The following is a 16,120-nucleotide window of genomic DNA, read 5'->3' as shown; positions in this document are numbered from 1 at the left end:
CGTGAATGGAAAAAACTAAGACAAACAACACTTGTTGCTTTCACTTGTATTTACCCTGGAAAGAGCACTGAGCCTTTCCCTATCTATCAATCCTCTTCAAGGCTGATTGATTTCAGTTTTAAGAAATAACTTCTGAAAGCATCTCAGGAGTTTTTAAAAGCATTTAAATAGAGAAGTAAAAACATGAGATGTAACTAAGCCAATTGGCTATAAAGAATAATCCACCTAAACTGTTTGAGCTACAAATTAACCAGTGAATCAAAGCTAACACTTCCCATTGGATTTTGCTGCTTTGCAACAAAAACCAAGGACAGACCAGGGGCACACAAGTAAGGTGTGCTCAGAACAATGTTTCCTACCAGAAAAGCCTTATCTTACAATCAGAATCTGTTTGAAGATTCCTTGGACCATGTAAAGCACATTAAATATTTACTCTGACTCTTGCATCCCCTGCTAATTTAAATCCTAACACAATTCTATTCATTACGCCCTCCTCCCCTCCCTCACTCTCTCATTAGTACATAATTAACATTAATCAGAATTAGGGACTGTGCGTGCAATGTGAATTCTTACATGCAAAATACTCCCTCTTCTAATTCCATTTTCTCCTGGGGAAACTCTGGCTGCTCTGAAGAACGCTTTTGTCACACAGCGAAGAAGTTAACAATTCTCCTTAGCAAACCAGATTTGGAGCCCTCATAACCAAAGACAAAGGCCTATCATAAAAAAAATGCCTCTTACGGGCTTCCAGCATCACCTGTCTACTCACTCTGCATCTCTGGAATTAATAAACAAAAATCATAGTAGACAATCTTAAGTACTTTGATTTGCAGCAGACACAAAAAATTGCACAATTTGGATACAGTGCTGTACCATTTGTACGACAGATCCATACTGCTACCAAATCCCCTTATTTAACCTCCTATAAAAGCCTTGGCAACTCTACTGCACCCTATTTCAGCAAGGCACGAAAAGCAGCATGTGCTGCACATCTCAGGGCATTGTGACAAGTTGAAAACACAACTTTGCAAAAGAACCATGGAAATGTTATTAGCATATTCCTTACACAATTAAGTCCAAACATCCAGTACTACACTACCTATGTAAACAGCAAAGTGCAATATAATAAACATCTCTCAACTGTTTGGAGGCCATACATATACACAAAAAAACCCAACATTCAGGGGACAGCAGCTTCCACGTACACCACACTTACTTGTATTCAATGCTAAGGTCACAAGAAAGTTAGAGGATAAACAAAAGCATTATGTTAAATATCTTAAGTACAGCAAGACAGTCACTGCTACCACTAAATTATGTGAATTCAGCACAGTTTGCCTCTGCTGCTCTGCGGGGAAGGATTTTTCCTCCCTACATACATCAAAGCAGTGTTGAATGAATACACAGGGTAATGGAACTGCCACATGAGCACCAGAAAGATCTGAATATCATCTCAGGAAGGACAGAGGCACATGGGAAGTCAAGAAAATTGCCTTTTCAGAATCTAGAATCCATAACAAATATTCAAAGGCATCTACATGTACAGAAGTAAACTTGACAGGTTATCTTAAACACGCATCAGAGTCACTGAATGCATATCCTGAAAGAGCACGGAAAAGAAGCTGAACGATCATAATGAAAATTAAATAAATAAAAAAGGAGGACAGAAAGGAGGACTTTTCATTGGTTCAGCAATATATTCCCCAGCATTCACGCTGACCTCAATCTAACACAGAATTTGTACTTATGTAAGACATAATAAAGAGAAGTCTGCAACAGCTTTTCATTTTTGCACAGCTTGACAAATCTATACAGCAACTGTACCAGGAAGACCTCCCTGGGACTAAAATAAAAGAAGAAAAAAAAATCTATATTGGAACAAAGTATAGTCTTGAGTGAGGAAACCACACAGCAAGCAAACATTTTCAATACAGGCTGCCAGATTTGAGCTGTCTGTTCTCAGATTATAGAAAAGATTCGCTGGTACAATTTCCTGCTGCTTATTGCTTGTCTTCAACACACAACAGAAATGCCTGGGCTGCACTGGCGTTTCTCCATCACCTCACAGAAATGCTGTCACCATGAGTCTGCATGCTTCTGCATTGCTTACGTGAACAAAAGAAGATGAATGACAGCTATAAATTGGTAACCCCAAACTTCTTCCACAAATGTTCACCACAAAGACAGTGGTGAACCTCACACTAAAAGGGTTCATCACCACAGATGTTCCCCAAAGCATGACTCCTCTGATGGCACCTCTCTGGGATCACCAAGGAAGGGAATTTATTCTCACTAATGAACACTAAACAATCACTGCAGTGGGGATGCAGTTAATTCCTATACCCTTTCTCTCTCAAAACTGGGACACATCAGGACTTGGAAGTCTTAAATAATCCCCACAGTAGACACCCCCAATCCCAGGGAACTGTGTGCTAGCAGCAAGAAAAAGAAACTTCCTCATTCCTAAAAAGGTTTTGCTTTTGACTGTAATTCCACTTAACAGCTCCCTTCACCCAGAAAAACAGTATCAGATATTAATATGTACCAGAAAAATGTGACAAGTGAAACCAATGACTTGGCCTGGAAGTAGAATGGACAAAAGGACCTGTTTCCCTTCTGACACTCCCTTCACCCCATATTAAAAGACCAAAATCTCTGGAAAAAGGAAACAGCAGCACTACTACAGACTTCAACTATCACAATATCGGATCCAACAGTGAAAAAGTTTCAAGGTTCAGGTATGAGAAGTGAATATATATTGACACCAGGAAAGAAGCCACTGTAGCCATGTCTACCGTTCAACTTCGTTCTTCATCTCCAGCAGAAACAACAGAATATATCCATCTGCTCTTCGATATCAGGGTGTTTATTTCATCACCCTACTTGTTGTCCTTTGTTCCTGTCTTCAATGTTGATATTATTTAACATAATGGAAAAAATAAATAATTACTCTAAATCGTTCTGGTTCCCTTTCTATGACTATTAAGAGCAGCACCTAAAACTTAGTTAACAAAAAGGAATAAAAACCACAGACAGGAGATTACCCTCAAACATCAAGAGGGACTAAATAGTTTTGAAACATTAAATTAATAAATTAGCAGTCAGTAACAAGATGGATATATGCGTGTTTATCAGCTCACATCATACATTAATAATTCATTGACTCTCCGCTTTTCTGAACTTCTGTTGAGCAACAGCTTATCACAAAGCTGAATGTGTATATATGATACAGCAAATTGTGATTAATACCCCAACTATTTGGCTTATCACAAAGGTTGAAACAATACACTACTGTAGTAAGCACTACAAAAGCCACGGTTCTTTATTGGAACTATGAGAAAAGAATGTTGGGCTTAAGTACAAATGTTTGTTTTGTTTTTTTCCTATTTCTTTGCTCCAGTTGTAAGTCTCTAACGTAGAATTGGATATTACATTAAAACTGAGCAAGAAAACGAAAATTGTTCTTACAAAATATACTGTCCACAGTCCATTGCTACTGCAGCTTAACATAGGACCATGTATTAGGAAAAATTTCTTCTCTGAAAGAGCTGTCAGGCACTGAAACAGGCTGCCCAGGAAGGTGGTTGAGTCACCACCCTTGGAGGTGACTAAGTACACATCAGATGTTGTACTAAGGAACGTGGTTTAGTGGGGAAATACTGATGGTAGGTAGATGGTTGAACAAGATGATCTCAGGGGTCTTTTCCAACCTCGGTGATTCTATGATTCCATATTTCAGATATAATTAACCATCCCATTTAAATACACATTTCTGTTGTTTGGACACTCATAACATTGGCTCAAGAAGTAAAATAAAATCACATTTCTTACCTTCACCTACCATAGAAACACCTATCGACATGCCCATAAACTTGCTTTTGGTCCATACGTGAGCGTTCACACACATTTTCTTCTCCTTGCATTCACAGTAAAAGCAAGATACTGGTGGATGATGGGACACTTGTTCAGCCACAAACCTCAGCTTGTAGCACGTGGACTGGTCCTGGCCAGACTCCTTGGCTGGGTCCTTAGAAACCGCAGAGGCACCACTAGTTCTGAATGGTTTCACTTTATCTTTAGGCACATCCCATGAGCAATGAAACACTTCACCAATTATAGGGTTATAGGGCTTCTTGGCAACCGCTCCCTTTCGGCCTTCATGAAAAGCTGTTAGATAATACTCCACAAAGCAGATAATTCTTTCCTCAGGAGTGGCTCCAGCTGCAATTGACAAAAACAGGTCTGGATGGGCCATGAAATTTGCATACATCTCCAGCAGGGATCTTTTCTCCAAAATAAATGTTGGAAGCACTACCTGTATGCAAAGCAGACAAAGGCAGACATGATTTCCCCATGATCACACTACAGTGAGGGGTAGGGGGGGAGAACAGTTAAGACAGCTGCAATTTTGGCTTAGCCAAGTTTCAGGATAGTGTATTTTCCTCCCCTCTGTAACAGCAATTTCACATTCTTTGCAGTGTAAATAATGGGTAAAGGAAAAAGCAGCAGCCCTGATAGCTGCACCGGCTGCTTCCTATTTCATTATGATTCTCAACAGTAGCTCATGCAACAGGGATGTGGTGTTCTGATTGCATGGAAATTCTCCTTTTCCTCTCCTCTCAGTTAATAAACAAACCATTGTTCTCATTGCTCTCCTGGTTCACAAGGTAGAAAAAAAAACATACTGTGATGTAAACTTATTTAGTTCTAACATCAACAGACCCAACTGATTATGACCCTCCAAAAAAGCAAACCTTTCCGAACCATTAAAAAAAAAGGGTATTGTACATAACCATACACATCCTAATCTAAGTGATGGACAGCATAATGTGTATGGCTATCCAGTACCTCAAGCACCTGGGCTCCCAGTTTCACTCCCAGTTCCTCAACCACCCTCTGTGCACATATATGTAACTGTCCCCTTCCAGTCCCTTCAAACCAGGCCAACAAGATCCAACCCAAGACAAATCTTGAGTGTTTCCAAGGATAAAATCACACCAAAGGCCTTTCTCAACATGCTCTAGGCAGGAAAATGCTTCAGGTTGGACTACACCTGCCATACCTTGTCACTGTATCCCCCTGACCTTCCCACTACATCAATCTCCAGTCACCCTAGGGTACGTGGCACAACTCTTCCTTTTCATCCCCTCACCACATGACTACAGGAAGCCACTGCATGCCTTTACCTTTTTTCACCCAAATTGAAACAAAGGAAAAGTGCACAAGCTGTTACATCAGTGTCCTGGGACTAGAGAGGCCCACTGGGTCTATAGGGATACTGGGACTGAGTGCAAGTCAAGCTGCATGGCAGGCAGCCATCCGAAGTGAATTTTGCATGATGTCAAATGGTTCTGGCAGCACAGATGTCACCAGTGCCCCCTCCCTTCCCCCCCCCCCCCCCGCTTATAAATAAGCTTTGTTGCAAGTCTTATTGAAAACTTCTTGGAGTGACCTAGAATAATCTATTTCTCTCCATTCTTCCACGTTCTTCTCCTTCCCCTGCCCTCCATACCTTGTGTAGGGAAGCTCAGAGCTCAATGCTGTGCAGCCAGCAAGGAATTTCTGGCACAGATATCCCTCTGGAGTCAAATGGGTTGGTAATGATAGTTACAGAACTACTGCTATCCTCTATTAAAGCAGATCTTCAGCTTTCCTCTTCCAGCTCACTTACTTTTTCCCTTTAACTCTCTTCCACATTCACTTGCTCCCTTCCCCAAAAGGGATGGTTATTTAGTACACACAGGGAATCACTTTTCAAACAAATACATTTGCTCTGCCCTTTAGTCCCATCATACTATTCTACATGGAACCAAAACATGGGTCAGACCCACGAATCCCATGGATAATGGAAAAGAAGCCATCAAACTTTTATTCACAACTTAGTTCTTCCTAAAGAAAACTTGCAAGTGTGAAAAAAAAAAATTCTTTTCATGATGGCTCAAACAATCTTAATTCCTTCAAAGTAAGTCATCACACCCCAGAAACAAAACAAAACCAGACTGCTGCTAACATGCATGCTCATTTTCTCTCTCCTTCTGTACGTGTGTGTGCATACATAATACAGTCATTCTTCGGCTAATATTTTTACAAGGTTAGACATAAATCAAGTGAAGCTCCCTCTGTAATATTCCTCAGACTCTGTAACACTTGAGGACTCTACACAGTTTCTATTACTAAACTAACGAGTCCCCAGAAGATGCCAAGACCTTAATTTTATACTGTTTGTGGTAACGTACTGAGTGCCAAATAACGTCCTCAGTGCCCAGTGGTTGTGTGATGGGTGGAGGTGTAGCTGAGGAGATTGCTTTTTAAAGGTGAAAGTTAAAAGTAAAAGTAGAAAGAGAAGAGATTTTCTTACAGTATTTTTAGCTCTTGAAACAATTTCCTCTTCTCATTCTAACTAAATATTCGTTTTCTGATATCACCTTTAAAAATGCAATTCAGCATTGGTGACCTCAGTGCAGAATCTCATCTTAATACGAATTGTACACTGAAAGATCAGGGTATCAAAGGGAAAACAGCCAGTAACACAGAAAAAGCCTACCACTGGCATCTAGAAATGCCAGCAGTGGCTCTCATGAGTTCACTGTACAGAAGGGAAAGGGCAGAGAAACTTAACTAAATAAAAAGCACTGCACCTCCCTCCATGTCCAAGTGGCTAACTCTAAGAGTGACCTTTATTAGCACAAACAGAGGAAAAGGGAAAGGAAGCAACAGGCCATGCTTAAGATTATGCACATTTGATGACACAACATTAAGTCGTCTGTAGTTTCATCCTGTTGGGTTGACTGTGAAAACAAAGCCCCCTTACCCACTCTCTCAGACACCAGCTGCTTCGCACATACACACTTAATACAGCCAACACAGTCACTAAAGAGACATTATGAAAAACTGAACACTTTTGTTATTCAGTTTCAATAATCAACTTTAAATCTGAAAGCCAGCTCACATGATCTTCTTCAAAAGCCCCAACTACAATGGAAAATGCACCATTACCTGTAGCAGGTAAGGATCCTTTGCAAAACAGTAATTGAATTGCTTCCTCAAAAGGATGCAGAAGTACATATGAAAACTGAGTTTCAAAGTTTACAAAGCTCTGTTATTTTGCAAAAATGTCCAGAAAACGCTGCCTCCTACTAAACAATCTCATTGCCTGGAATCTCCATGATTTACTGGGAGGCAAAAGCTGACCAGCTTACCCCACGCTGAGGTTTTCACTACCTTAAGTGGACAAAAGCCTTCTACTGTTATCTGTATCATTGTGGGAGTAAAATAAGGGTCTTTTCCACCCATTTATGTTTTTAATTTATTTTATCTTGAAATTTTAAACCAGAAGATCTTGTGAGCAACTGCAGAACTAATCTAGAACTACCAGTAATACTTCTACTCTGAACGGCAGCCCCTTATTTTTCAGTACAGTTATGATGCATGAGGAAGGTAAGGGAATGGGGTGAGCAATCACCCATCTCTACAAACTGTTAGCATTGATTTCAACCCATTGGATGCCGTTTGTCAACACAAAGAGATTGTGGTACTATTTTTTGGTTTTTTAGAGTCCAAATAATAAACAATTTATATGCGTGGCAGGGTTTTCGCTTTGTTTTTCTATCTTTTTTTCTTCTCCTCATCACCAATGCCAATTTTAAGCAAAGTGTAAAGTCTGAAACTAGTTTGCCACCACAAACTGCTCGCCCATCCCTCCAGCAGCTGCTGAAGTCCATTTCGCCACCACAGGGCTTAGCCTGTTCTAGCAAATCCCCATGCAGATTTGATACTTCATTGTGGGGTTTTTATTTCACAGCAATGTTTTACTGTTTAATTCTTCATTAAAAGGCATGGCAGCATGACGCGTTTCAAAAGTGAAACACCTCTACGATGCTAAATGTGGCTATTATCTCTGCAGGAGACCCGTGTCACTGCAGGCAAGGCCAACACTAATGTAATGTTGTTTCCTCTGACATGATACAAGAAGATAATGGTTATGCATCCAGAACCAAAAGTCAGCAAGGGCTCAGAAGAGCCGTTTGTTCATGTGCATCTCATCCTACAGTCCCTAGCTCATAAAAGGAACTAAAAAAACAACCCCAGGGAAAAAGGCAGAGGAAAATGCAAACATACAAAAATATCCTCCGATGTTAGTAACTACTGTGTCACAAGCACTTCCAGCAGAAGCTGACTAGCACCAAGGCTATCTGAAATCTGACTTCCACAGGAATAATGAACAGTAAGCAGCACAGCCAACAAACTGAGCTGTATCGTCACACGTCTGTGGCCCTGAGGGCCTCATGTCAGTAAGCAGAGTTAATAGCAAAACAAAAACAACAACAAAAAAAAGCAGCCAGCTGTCCTGTAATTTTTTTATTTTAATCCTTAAAACGGTCAGAAAAGTGATGTGCACATGTGGCACGTCTCATCAATACTCATCATATGCGTAGTCATGCATCACACACACACAAGAGAGATCCAACTCTGCCATATGCCTGCTCTTCTTTTCAGGTTGTAGGCATTATACACACATTCATGCACACTAACGTTCTGCCACAGCACAGATCTGATGATATTCATTGCTACCCTCAGAAACCATGCTCTAAGTATGTTGTATAAGAAGTAGGTTATCATATTAATTTACTTTCTTACTTTTCATATGCATGTCTACACCTCTCTTATTTACAGAAATTTATTTACACTATGATTCTATGGCTCTATGATCTGGGATTTTTGCCTCTGATGATAAAAACATGACACCAGAAATCAGAAAGAAAAGCCTTATACATTAAGACAGAATGTTTTAAAGCACACAAAACTGACAGATAAGGAATCAGTCTAGTTTAAACATCACAGATTACAGCAGCCGTAGCCAACCAAAACAGAAAAAATGAAGAGCTATTAATGATTGAAGAATGACAGGGAAACAAAACAAAAATAAACTGTACATAACACCAGACGTACGAAGAAGTGACAAGTATAAATTATGCACAAATCAAATGATGAAACATTTGTCCTCTTCAGAACAAAACATTAACTTCCCTGTAGCTATTCAATAGCTATACTTAGCAACAGATCACTGGACTGCTCAGTCTTAAAAATGTAAGTATTTATAAATAGTGTCAATTGCTCCAGAGGAAGCAGAGAAGAATACATTGAGAAAGTCTTACGTTGTACAAAAGAGTAAAAACAGCTTTGATTAATATGTAAGATTAAAAGGAAAGCAGATGCAACTCTTCAAAATACACAAATGCCCGTGAAAATAATCTGCTGCACAGCTACCCCATAGCTACTTATGGGAAATCTCTCAGTAACCTCTATTCACTTCTGTTCACTTCTATACGGATAAGCTCACAACAACACTGGTTCCAGAAGCAGGAGGATGTACAGAATGTCAAACTGCTGAGCTGGTTAGCACAGACACTCACTATGATACACTGAAGACTGTCTTGTTTACCATTAACTTTTTCTTTTTTTTTTTAATTAATTGAAGCTGCCAAGTAATTAAAAGGGATTCATTCCACAGAGCAGTAACTCAAGCACAAATCTCCTTCATCCATAAAATTAACACTATGGTTCCTCAAAGCTTGATGCACTCTGACTTAATACACATGTGGGATATGTACACAATGTACAGTTGTATGAAAGATTTGTAAAAAAATAAGAAAAGTTTCTAAATCCCTTTTTTTATTTTTCCCCCTACCAGTGCCTGTTGTAGTCACTTCATGTGAAAGCCTGCCTAGCAGACAATAGGAGCCCATAGCTGGTACAAAACCACCCTTTTACACACACACACAGAGACACACATTAGGATAAAGATACAATGTCCATACCCTGGTAAGGTCCATGCCAAGTTTAAGCTGGGAGATGAGATGGAGAATTACACTACGTTGATCCTCCATGACTCCTAAGTCTTCCTCCTCGTTATCTTCTGTATCTGTTGCTTCATCTTCAACTAGGATCAACTCAGATGCTGAATGCTGAAATGAAAAGGAACATCACCATCTGGACAAACATGATTTTCTCTACCACGTACATTTAATATGAAGTAATTTAAGGGAACAAAAGACAAACTGTTAAAAAATAAAGGTACAAATAAAAAGCCAGTGATGGGTTCAACAGAGTGTTTTCTTCTGAACAGCAGTATTAAGTATCAGACACTAATTTACACATTATATTCTTATCTATATTGCAGTCAGTGGTCATTGCTCTCGCTGACCACTACAGTCCAGACTATTAATGGAAGAAGATAAAGAAACCATAAACACCTTGGGGGATGAAAAAGAGAGATGACTGGGGGAAAGGCAATGCCATGAATTTGCAACATTACATTGCTTCCCAGTGTAAAAGCGGCAATGCTGCCCATTCTGCAGACACACCAGGTGAAGATCAAGAGACATCATGCCATCCCCCTTCAAGAGGAACTTTGACAGCAAATAGGGATCGTGGTTTGTGACACTGTTGCCCTTTGGGTTTTACAATATATTGACACCACTAATCCAAACACACGCTAGTACTTTTGTACAGCCCACTTTGCAAGCCTTCCAGATTTAACTTCTTTTTTTTTTTTTTAATAAAATGAAAGTTGGGTTACACAGTCAAAAAATTCCAGCATTTCATTATTCCCCAAGGAGCCCATGCTGCACATGAGCCAGCACCACCCGCAGAAGTTAGCATTCCTTCATGCTAAGCAGCACATTCCCGCGGAAGCACTCAGCTTGTTGAGTAGAGCGAGAACATTTTCAGCTCACTGAAAGTCTCTGCAAGTGAAAGTTTCATTTAAAAAAAAAAAAAAAAAAAAAAAAAAAAAAAAGCTGATGCTCAGAATTAGGTTTCAAAGGAAGTACTTCTGAATATCACATTAGAGACCCCGCAGGTGAGCAGCTTGTGTAAGGAGGACGGTGCTGGAATCCAGTTGCTGCACCTTTACAAGATTTTAATTAAGCTCTTTCCACTTTTTTTTTTTTTCCTTTTTAATTAAATACATGTTAGGTAACTAGTTGCAAAGGAATATCCATTTGGTGAGATCCAAGGACAATTAAAAGACACTCTGCATCAATTTATTTAAGGCAGTAGAACACGTAGCTTCCATAAAGCAAGATCCGGTGAGCTGTAACCTCAACAGCTTAAAGCATCTCAAAAGAATGAAACCACACTTTCCTCTTCCCACTCCCTCAGAAAATAAAAGGACAGAACAATAATCCCTTTCCTCCCAAAGCACACAGCAGCAGCTGATGCCTTATTGACAAGTTCAATCAATGTAAACCTGACAGCCTCACACAAAATTATCAGTCAGGGGACACACAAAACACTGAAGCCCTGCTCTGTTGTCGAGGCGACATTTCATTTGGAGGGACAGTGGAAAAAGCAGAACTTACAGCAGGCGTTTCCACAGGAGCTTTGCCTTTGATCCAGCTTGACCTCATTGAGAGCACTGAGCTACTGGGTAAGCACTGCTTCTTCGTTACTGCCATGAACCAAGCTCGCGGCAAACAAGCTCCAGCAGGAATTAATAGTGCTGGGGAAAAGCAAGGGAACCTCCCTCCTCGCTCCCACCCCCTCTTCCTATTTTTTTTTTTGCTATCCAACGAGTTTCAGTGTGTGTGCCGGACGTCAATCTGCTCCGTGCATTGCGAGTCATGTGATGCTGGGATGAGTGAGCTTAACTGCAAGCGGCTCCAGTGGGAAAGCACTGCTGATGTTTCCCAAAGGATATACAACTGGGCTGCCCTCCAGGTTTGGGCTGGGGGGTGGATGAGGAAGGGAGAGAGAAAGCAATTGCAGGTAACAGCCAGCATCAGAAAATAAGAAAAGCTACACATCAACCCGTTAAAAGACAAATAACATATAATTTTCTTTTGCTCCTGAAGACTGCACACTCAGCCAGGGACAGAAACACTTCTTCCTTGCCTGCTAAAACAGGTATTAAGTTTTCCATGCCTTTCAAAGTGCTGCTAGCAAAATGCTACCTGCCCCCCATTGCTCCTGGACAAAACGAACACGGTGGGTGGGAGCAGCTCTAGAATCAACACAGGTATTCAGGGAAATAGTTTTTGCATTGTTTCAAATGAAAGACTTCCTACTCCTTAGGGATGATAATAAATACAATGTAATACTGGGATCAAGCACTTTTAGTGACCATTCTGCAATAAGGACTGTATTTTTCATTATCTTAGCTATTTTAATAGCACACATAAGGACACTGAAAATCCTCTACTCCTTCTTCCACTACTGGAACTTTCAGTGCAACAGTGATCTTCAGTGCAGGCAGAATGACATCACTTCTCTGTAGCTTTCCTCGCTTTCCAAGAAAATAAGAACACAAGTAGCAGTCTACTACTTATGTCATCAGACCTGAGTAGTCATCCTCAGTAGCAATATCCCATATGTGTTTTCTTCTCTTCCCATTTGCTGTTCCACGTAATTAACGAATTACCTTTTGGAGTAGAAAACAGACTCCTCTTTTAAGAAATGCAAACTTTCTTTAAAAACAAACTAACAAAGAAAAAATCCACCATGTAAGTACAATACTTGGTGTGTGTACAGACAGCCACAAAATACAACACTATAAATGCCACAGAATACAAAAGACAATTCACATTCAAAATGTCATTTTAAAGTGCCACTGAGTTTTTACCTATTCTCAAGCATGCAGTAAAATGTAAGGGATTACACTGACCGATCATCCCTTAATGGCAGCTCTTCTGAATTATTAGACAGACACGTAAATGATTTTTCCCCATTAAATATAATTGCACAGCTGAGCTAGGAAAGCGGTGATTTGCTTCATTCCTGAGTGGTTGGGGCACAAAATAAAAGCTTTGGAGCTGTGCAACCCAGCCTGGGAATGAACAGCAGAGTGAAATGGATGCTGAACCCAAGAATCGGACAGAACCACTTCCAAACAAACACCAAGAAGGCACTATTTACCATTAGTATATGTTTCCAGCATTGTTTGTTTCCAACACTAGTCTGAACTACCAAGACTTTACAGAAAATAAGACATACTTTCTAGAAAACCCTTTGAAGTTTACTACTTTAGTCTTTAAAAGTGGAAAACTTTAGTTTAGAAAATTATTTCTGTTATAAGGTTCAGGGCTCAGTTTCCAACATGCTCACGAGTCATATCATGTAACAGTACTGTCAAGCATGGCACAGATCTTGTTTATTTGGAGAAAGGAAGCGTAGAAAAAGGAATATGCAGAATCACTGCATCAATTATCAGGTTAGAAGAGATCAGTCCTGATCACCTCGTCCAAACCCATCTGCTCAAATGAAGAGCCAGTTGTGTGTTGTACAACTGTGTTGTAATGGGATGTGAAGATCTTCAAGGAGGGAGACTCCACAGTATCTCCGGGCAATCTGTGCCACTGTGTTTGACCATCCTCACCATTACTAAGCAGAGGGAAAGGAGCACTTCCCTCGACCTGTTGGCAGCACTCTTCCTAATGCAGCTTAGGAGGCTGTTGGCTGCTTTTGTCATAAGAGTACATTATTGGTGCATCACTGACAGTTGTCTCCCAGGACTCCTGGGACTGTTTTAGTGCAGTGCCTTACCTGCAGATAGCTCCAGATGCATTATTTTGCACTTCCCTGTGTTGAACTTGGAGACACTTCTTTTCTGTGCTGCCTATGACAATCTGTTTCAATGGCAGCACAGCCCTCCTATCTCATCAGCCAACCTCCTCCAGCTTTGTATCAGCTCTAAACTTGCTGAAGATTTACTCTGATCTCATCATCCAGGTCATTAATGAAGATGTAGAACAGCACCAGTCCCAACATTGATCCTTAGGTACATCACTAGTGTACTAGCCTCCTACTGGACTTTGTGCCACTAATCACAACCCTCTGGGACTGGCCATTCTGCCAGTTTTGATCCACTTCACTTACCTAATCCATTACCCATCTGTCTATGAAGACATTATGGAAGACAGGGTCAAAATCCTGTTGGAACTAATTAACACATACTGCTTTCTCCACACACAGCAAGCCAGTCACCTTGTAGAGAGCTTTCATGCCAGTTAAGTAGGTTAGCTCGTAAACATACGCTGACTACTGGTCACCTTTCTGTCCTTCGTGTGTCTGGAAAAGGTTTCCAGGGTTAGGTATTCAACTACCTTTCCAGGCACTGAGGTGAGGCTAACCGACTTGTAGTTCCCCAGTGTTCTTTCCTGCCCTACTCAAAGACAGGAAGGGCATTTGCTTTCTTCCAGTCTTCATGAACCTCTTCCAATTGCCATGACTTTTCAAAGATAACAAAGTGGCCTTGAGATTACAATGGCCAGTACCTTCATGCTCATAGATGTACCCTGTGGAGCCCCCTAGACTCATGCACATCCAGTTTAAGTGCTCCCTAATCTTGTCTTCCATGAACAAAGGTATATCTCCTTCTTACTCAGTATCTTCTCAGAAGCCCGGCATTACCAAAGGCCAATCTTAGAGCAAAGACTGCAGCAAAGAAGGCACTGCATAACTCAGCCTTTCTTCCATCATAGCAATAACTACTCGAGCATAGTAATAAGCAGACACCATGTGTATCCTGACACGACACAGTGACAACTTGTATAGGACTCATAAGGCAATTCTGCATGTAACCGGACCAAAGAATTTTAAGAAATTTTATCAAGATATGGAAAAGTCTTATGTAGGAAAATTAGATTTCTAGTCAGGTGCAAGACAATGAAACTCGAATGCTTAAAACATCTGGACAAAACAACAATGTGAAGTAGCCATTAAATCTTCCTATATTAAAAAAAAAAAAAAAAAAAAAGGCAAATGATAATACAGAGTAACAGACTCTGAAATACTTTTATATTGATAGAAAAGCTGCAAGACTTGTTCAGAATCCACATTAAAAAGAATTAGCATTCTCAGACTAGTCAAAGATTGACATATTTTCCATAGAGTCATCTGATTACAGTTAGTCCTACTACTGCACATAAAAGTCAAAGGCTTAATTTTTAATTTTCAGATTCCCTCCATAATGATAGAGGCTTGCAAATATCATTTACATTTTTACTTGTGTAACTTGAAAGCTCGCAAACAGGTTTTCTGTGGGTGTAAGACTATATATAACTCTGTGTTAGGCCAGAGAGTTTTGGCATATTTACACTAACGTGACAAATTGACTCCATACAATTTTCACCACACTGAATTCCAAAATTAGAACTCTCTTTGTACAGCAGATACATTAACAGCACTCCATAAGTGGGTGTTGTTACATAATTAGGTGCTGGCTTCTTTCAGGACTTGTCACTATATTAGAATTGACAAAGCTCCACAAACCTGTATGGGTCACTTGTCTTTTTCCAGCAGGTACGCTTCTGAAATATTTAATTGCATTTACTATCAGTTGTGGCATGAACCTGCCAGGAAAATGTGAGCTTACTGTACCCCATCCATTATTGAAAGTGATCTGAATCTCAGATAAAGCTTTTACCAGCAAGTTGTATTTATTAAACTCATTTATATATAGACTAGTTTATTAGCACACTATGGAAGGAGTAATTCTCATACAAAATGTTGTACTGAACAGAAATTGAAGATTTCAGTTCAGTCATTAACCTAAATCTTGAAAGAAAACACTCAGATGCATTTACTTTAAATCCATGATGAAGACAGAAATCACCATCACCTATGCACCTTTCTGACTTACAATGTATTGCCATTTACAGATTAGCACCTTTTAACCAACACGTTCTTTTCTTTTTTTTTTTTAACTATATCCAGGAAGATTCTAATCTCTCTTTAAACAAGCTTTTCTCTCCTCAAGAGCAGTCCAAATAAAACAAAAGGGAAAATACTTTTCTCAGCACTTACCATCACACTATTAAACAATACATGCACATTGTGGAGAAAGAGAAATAAGAGGGTTGGAAGTGAATTCAGTTTATTCGCTGCTTAAGCCCTGGCCTCCATCTTACTGAAGCCTTAAGTTTTGCTCCTAGTAATGCCCTTGACTGATTATTGCAAAGAGCAGATGAAGGATGAAACTTCAAATGCACCAACATCTAATATACCGATGTCAACTTTAGCACCTGGATACCAAAGTTCCAGTGACTTTCAAAGAGATTTAAGCATCCCCATTTATTGATTTATTTATTTATTTAAAATACAGCTTAATAAGCCTACATAC

At 39.9% G+C, this 16,120-nt stretch overlaps 1 protein-coding gene across 3 annotated transcripts in view; it reads right to left on the bottom strand.

The window, feature by feature from the left end:
* The window catches only part of OSBPL10 (oxysterol binding protein like 10), a 91,618-nt gene that overhangs the window by 8,310 nt on the left and 67,188 nt on the right, over nucleotides 1-16,120 (bottom strand). The window contains exons 1-3 of one of the 3 annotated variants that reach the window (XM_085538315.1): nucleotides 11,364-11,619; nucleotides 9,819-9,965; nucleotides 3,832-4,315 (exon numbers count right to left, since the gene is read on the bottom strand). In XM_085538315.1, the coding sequence (XP_085394441.1) occupies nucleotides 3,832-4,315; nucleotides 9,819-9,965; nucleotides 11,364-11,459 (727 nt within the window). In that variant the 5' untranslated portion in view covers nucleotides 11,460-11,619. Of the gene's footprint in view, nucleotides 1-3,831; nucleotides 4,316-9,818; nucleotides 9,966-11,363; nucleotides 11,620-16,120 lie in introns of those variants that run through there. The other 2 variants (XR_014942945.1, XM_015853901.3) reach the window with 2 other exon arrangements.

This window comes from Coturnix japonica, chromosome 2, assembly GCF_054131305.1.
Source record: "Coturnix japonica strain WE chromosome 2, WE-NBRP24, whole genome shotgun sequence".
Taxonomy (NCBI): Eukaryota; Metazoa; Chordata; class Aves; order Galliformes; family Phasianidae; genus Coturnix; species Coturnix japonica.
The sequence above is the reverse complement of the archived record's forward strand: the minus strand, read 5'-3'. Positions and strand labels throughout refer to the sequence as shown.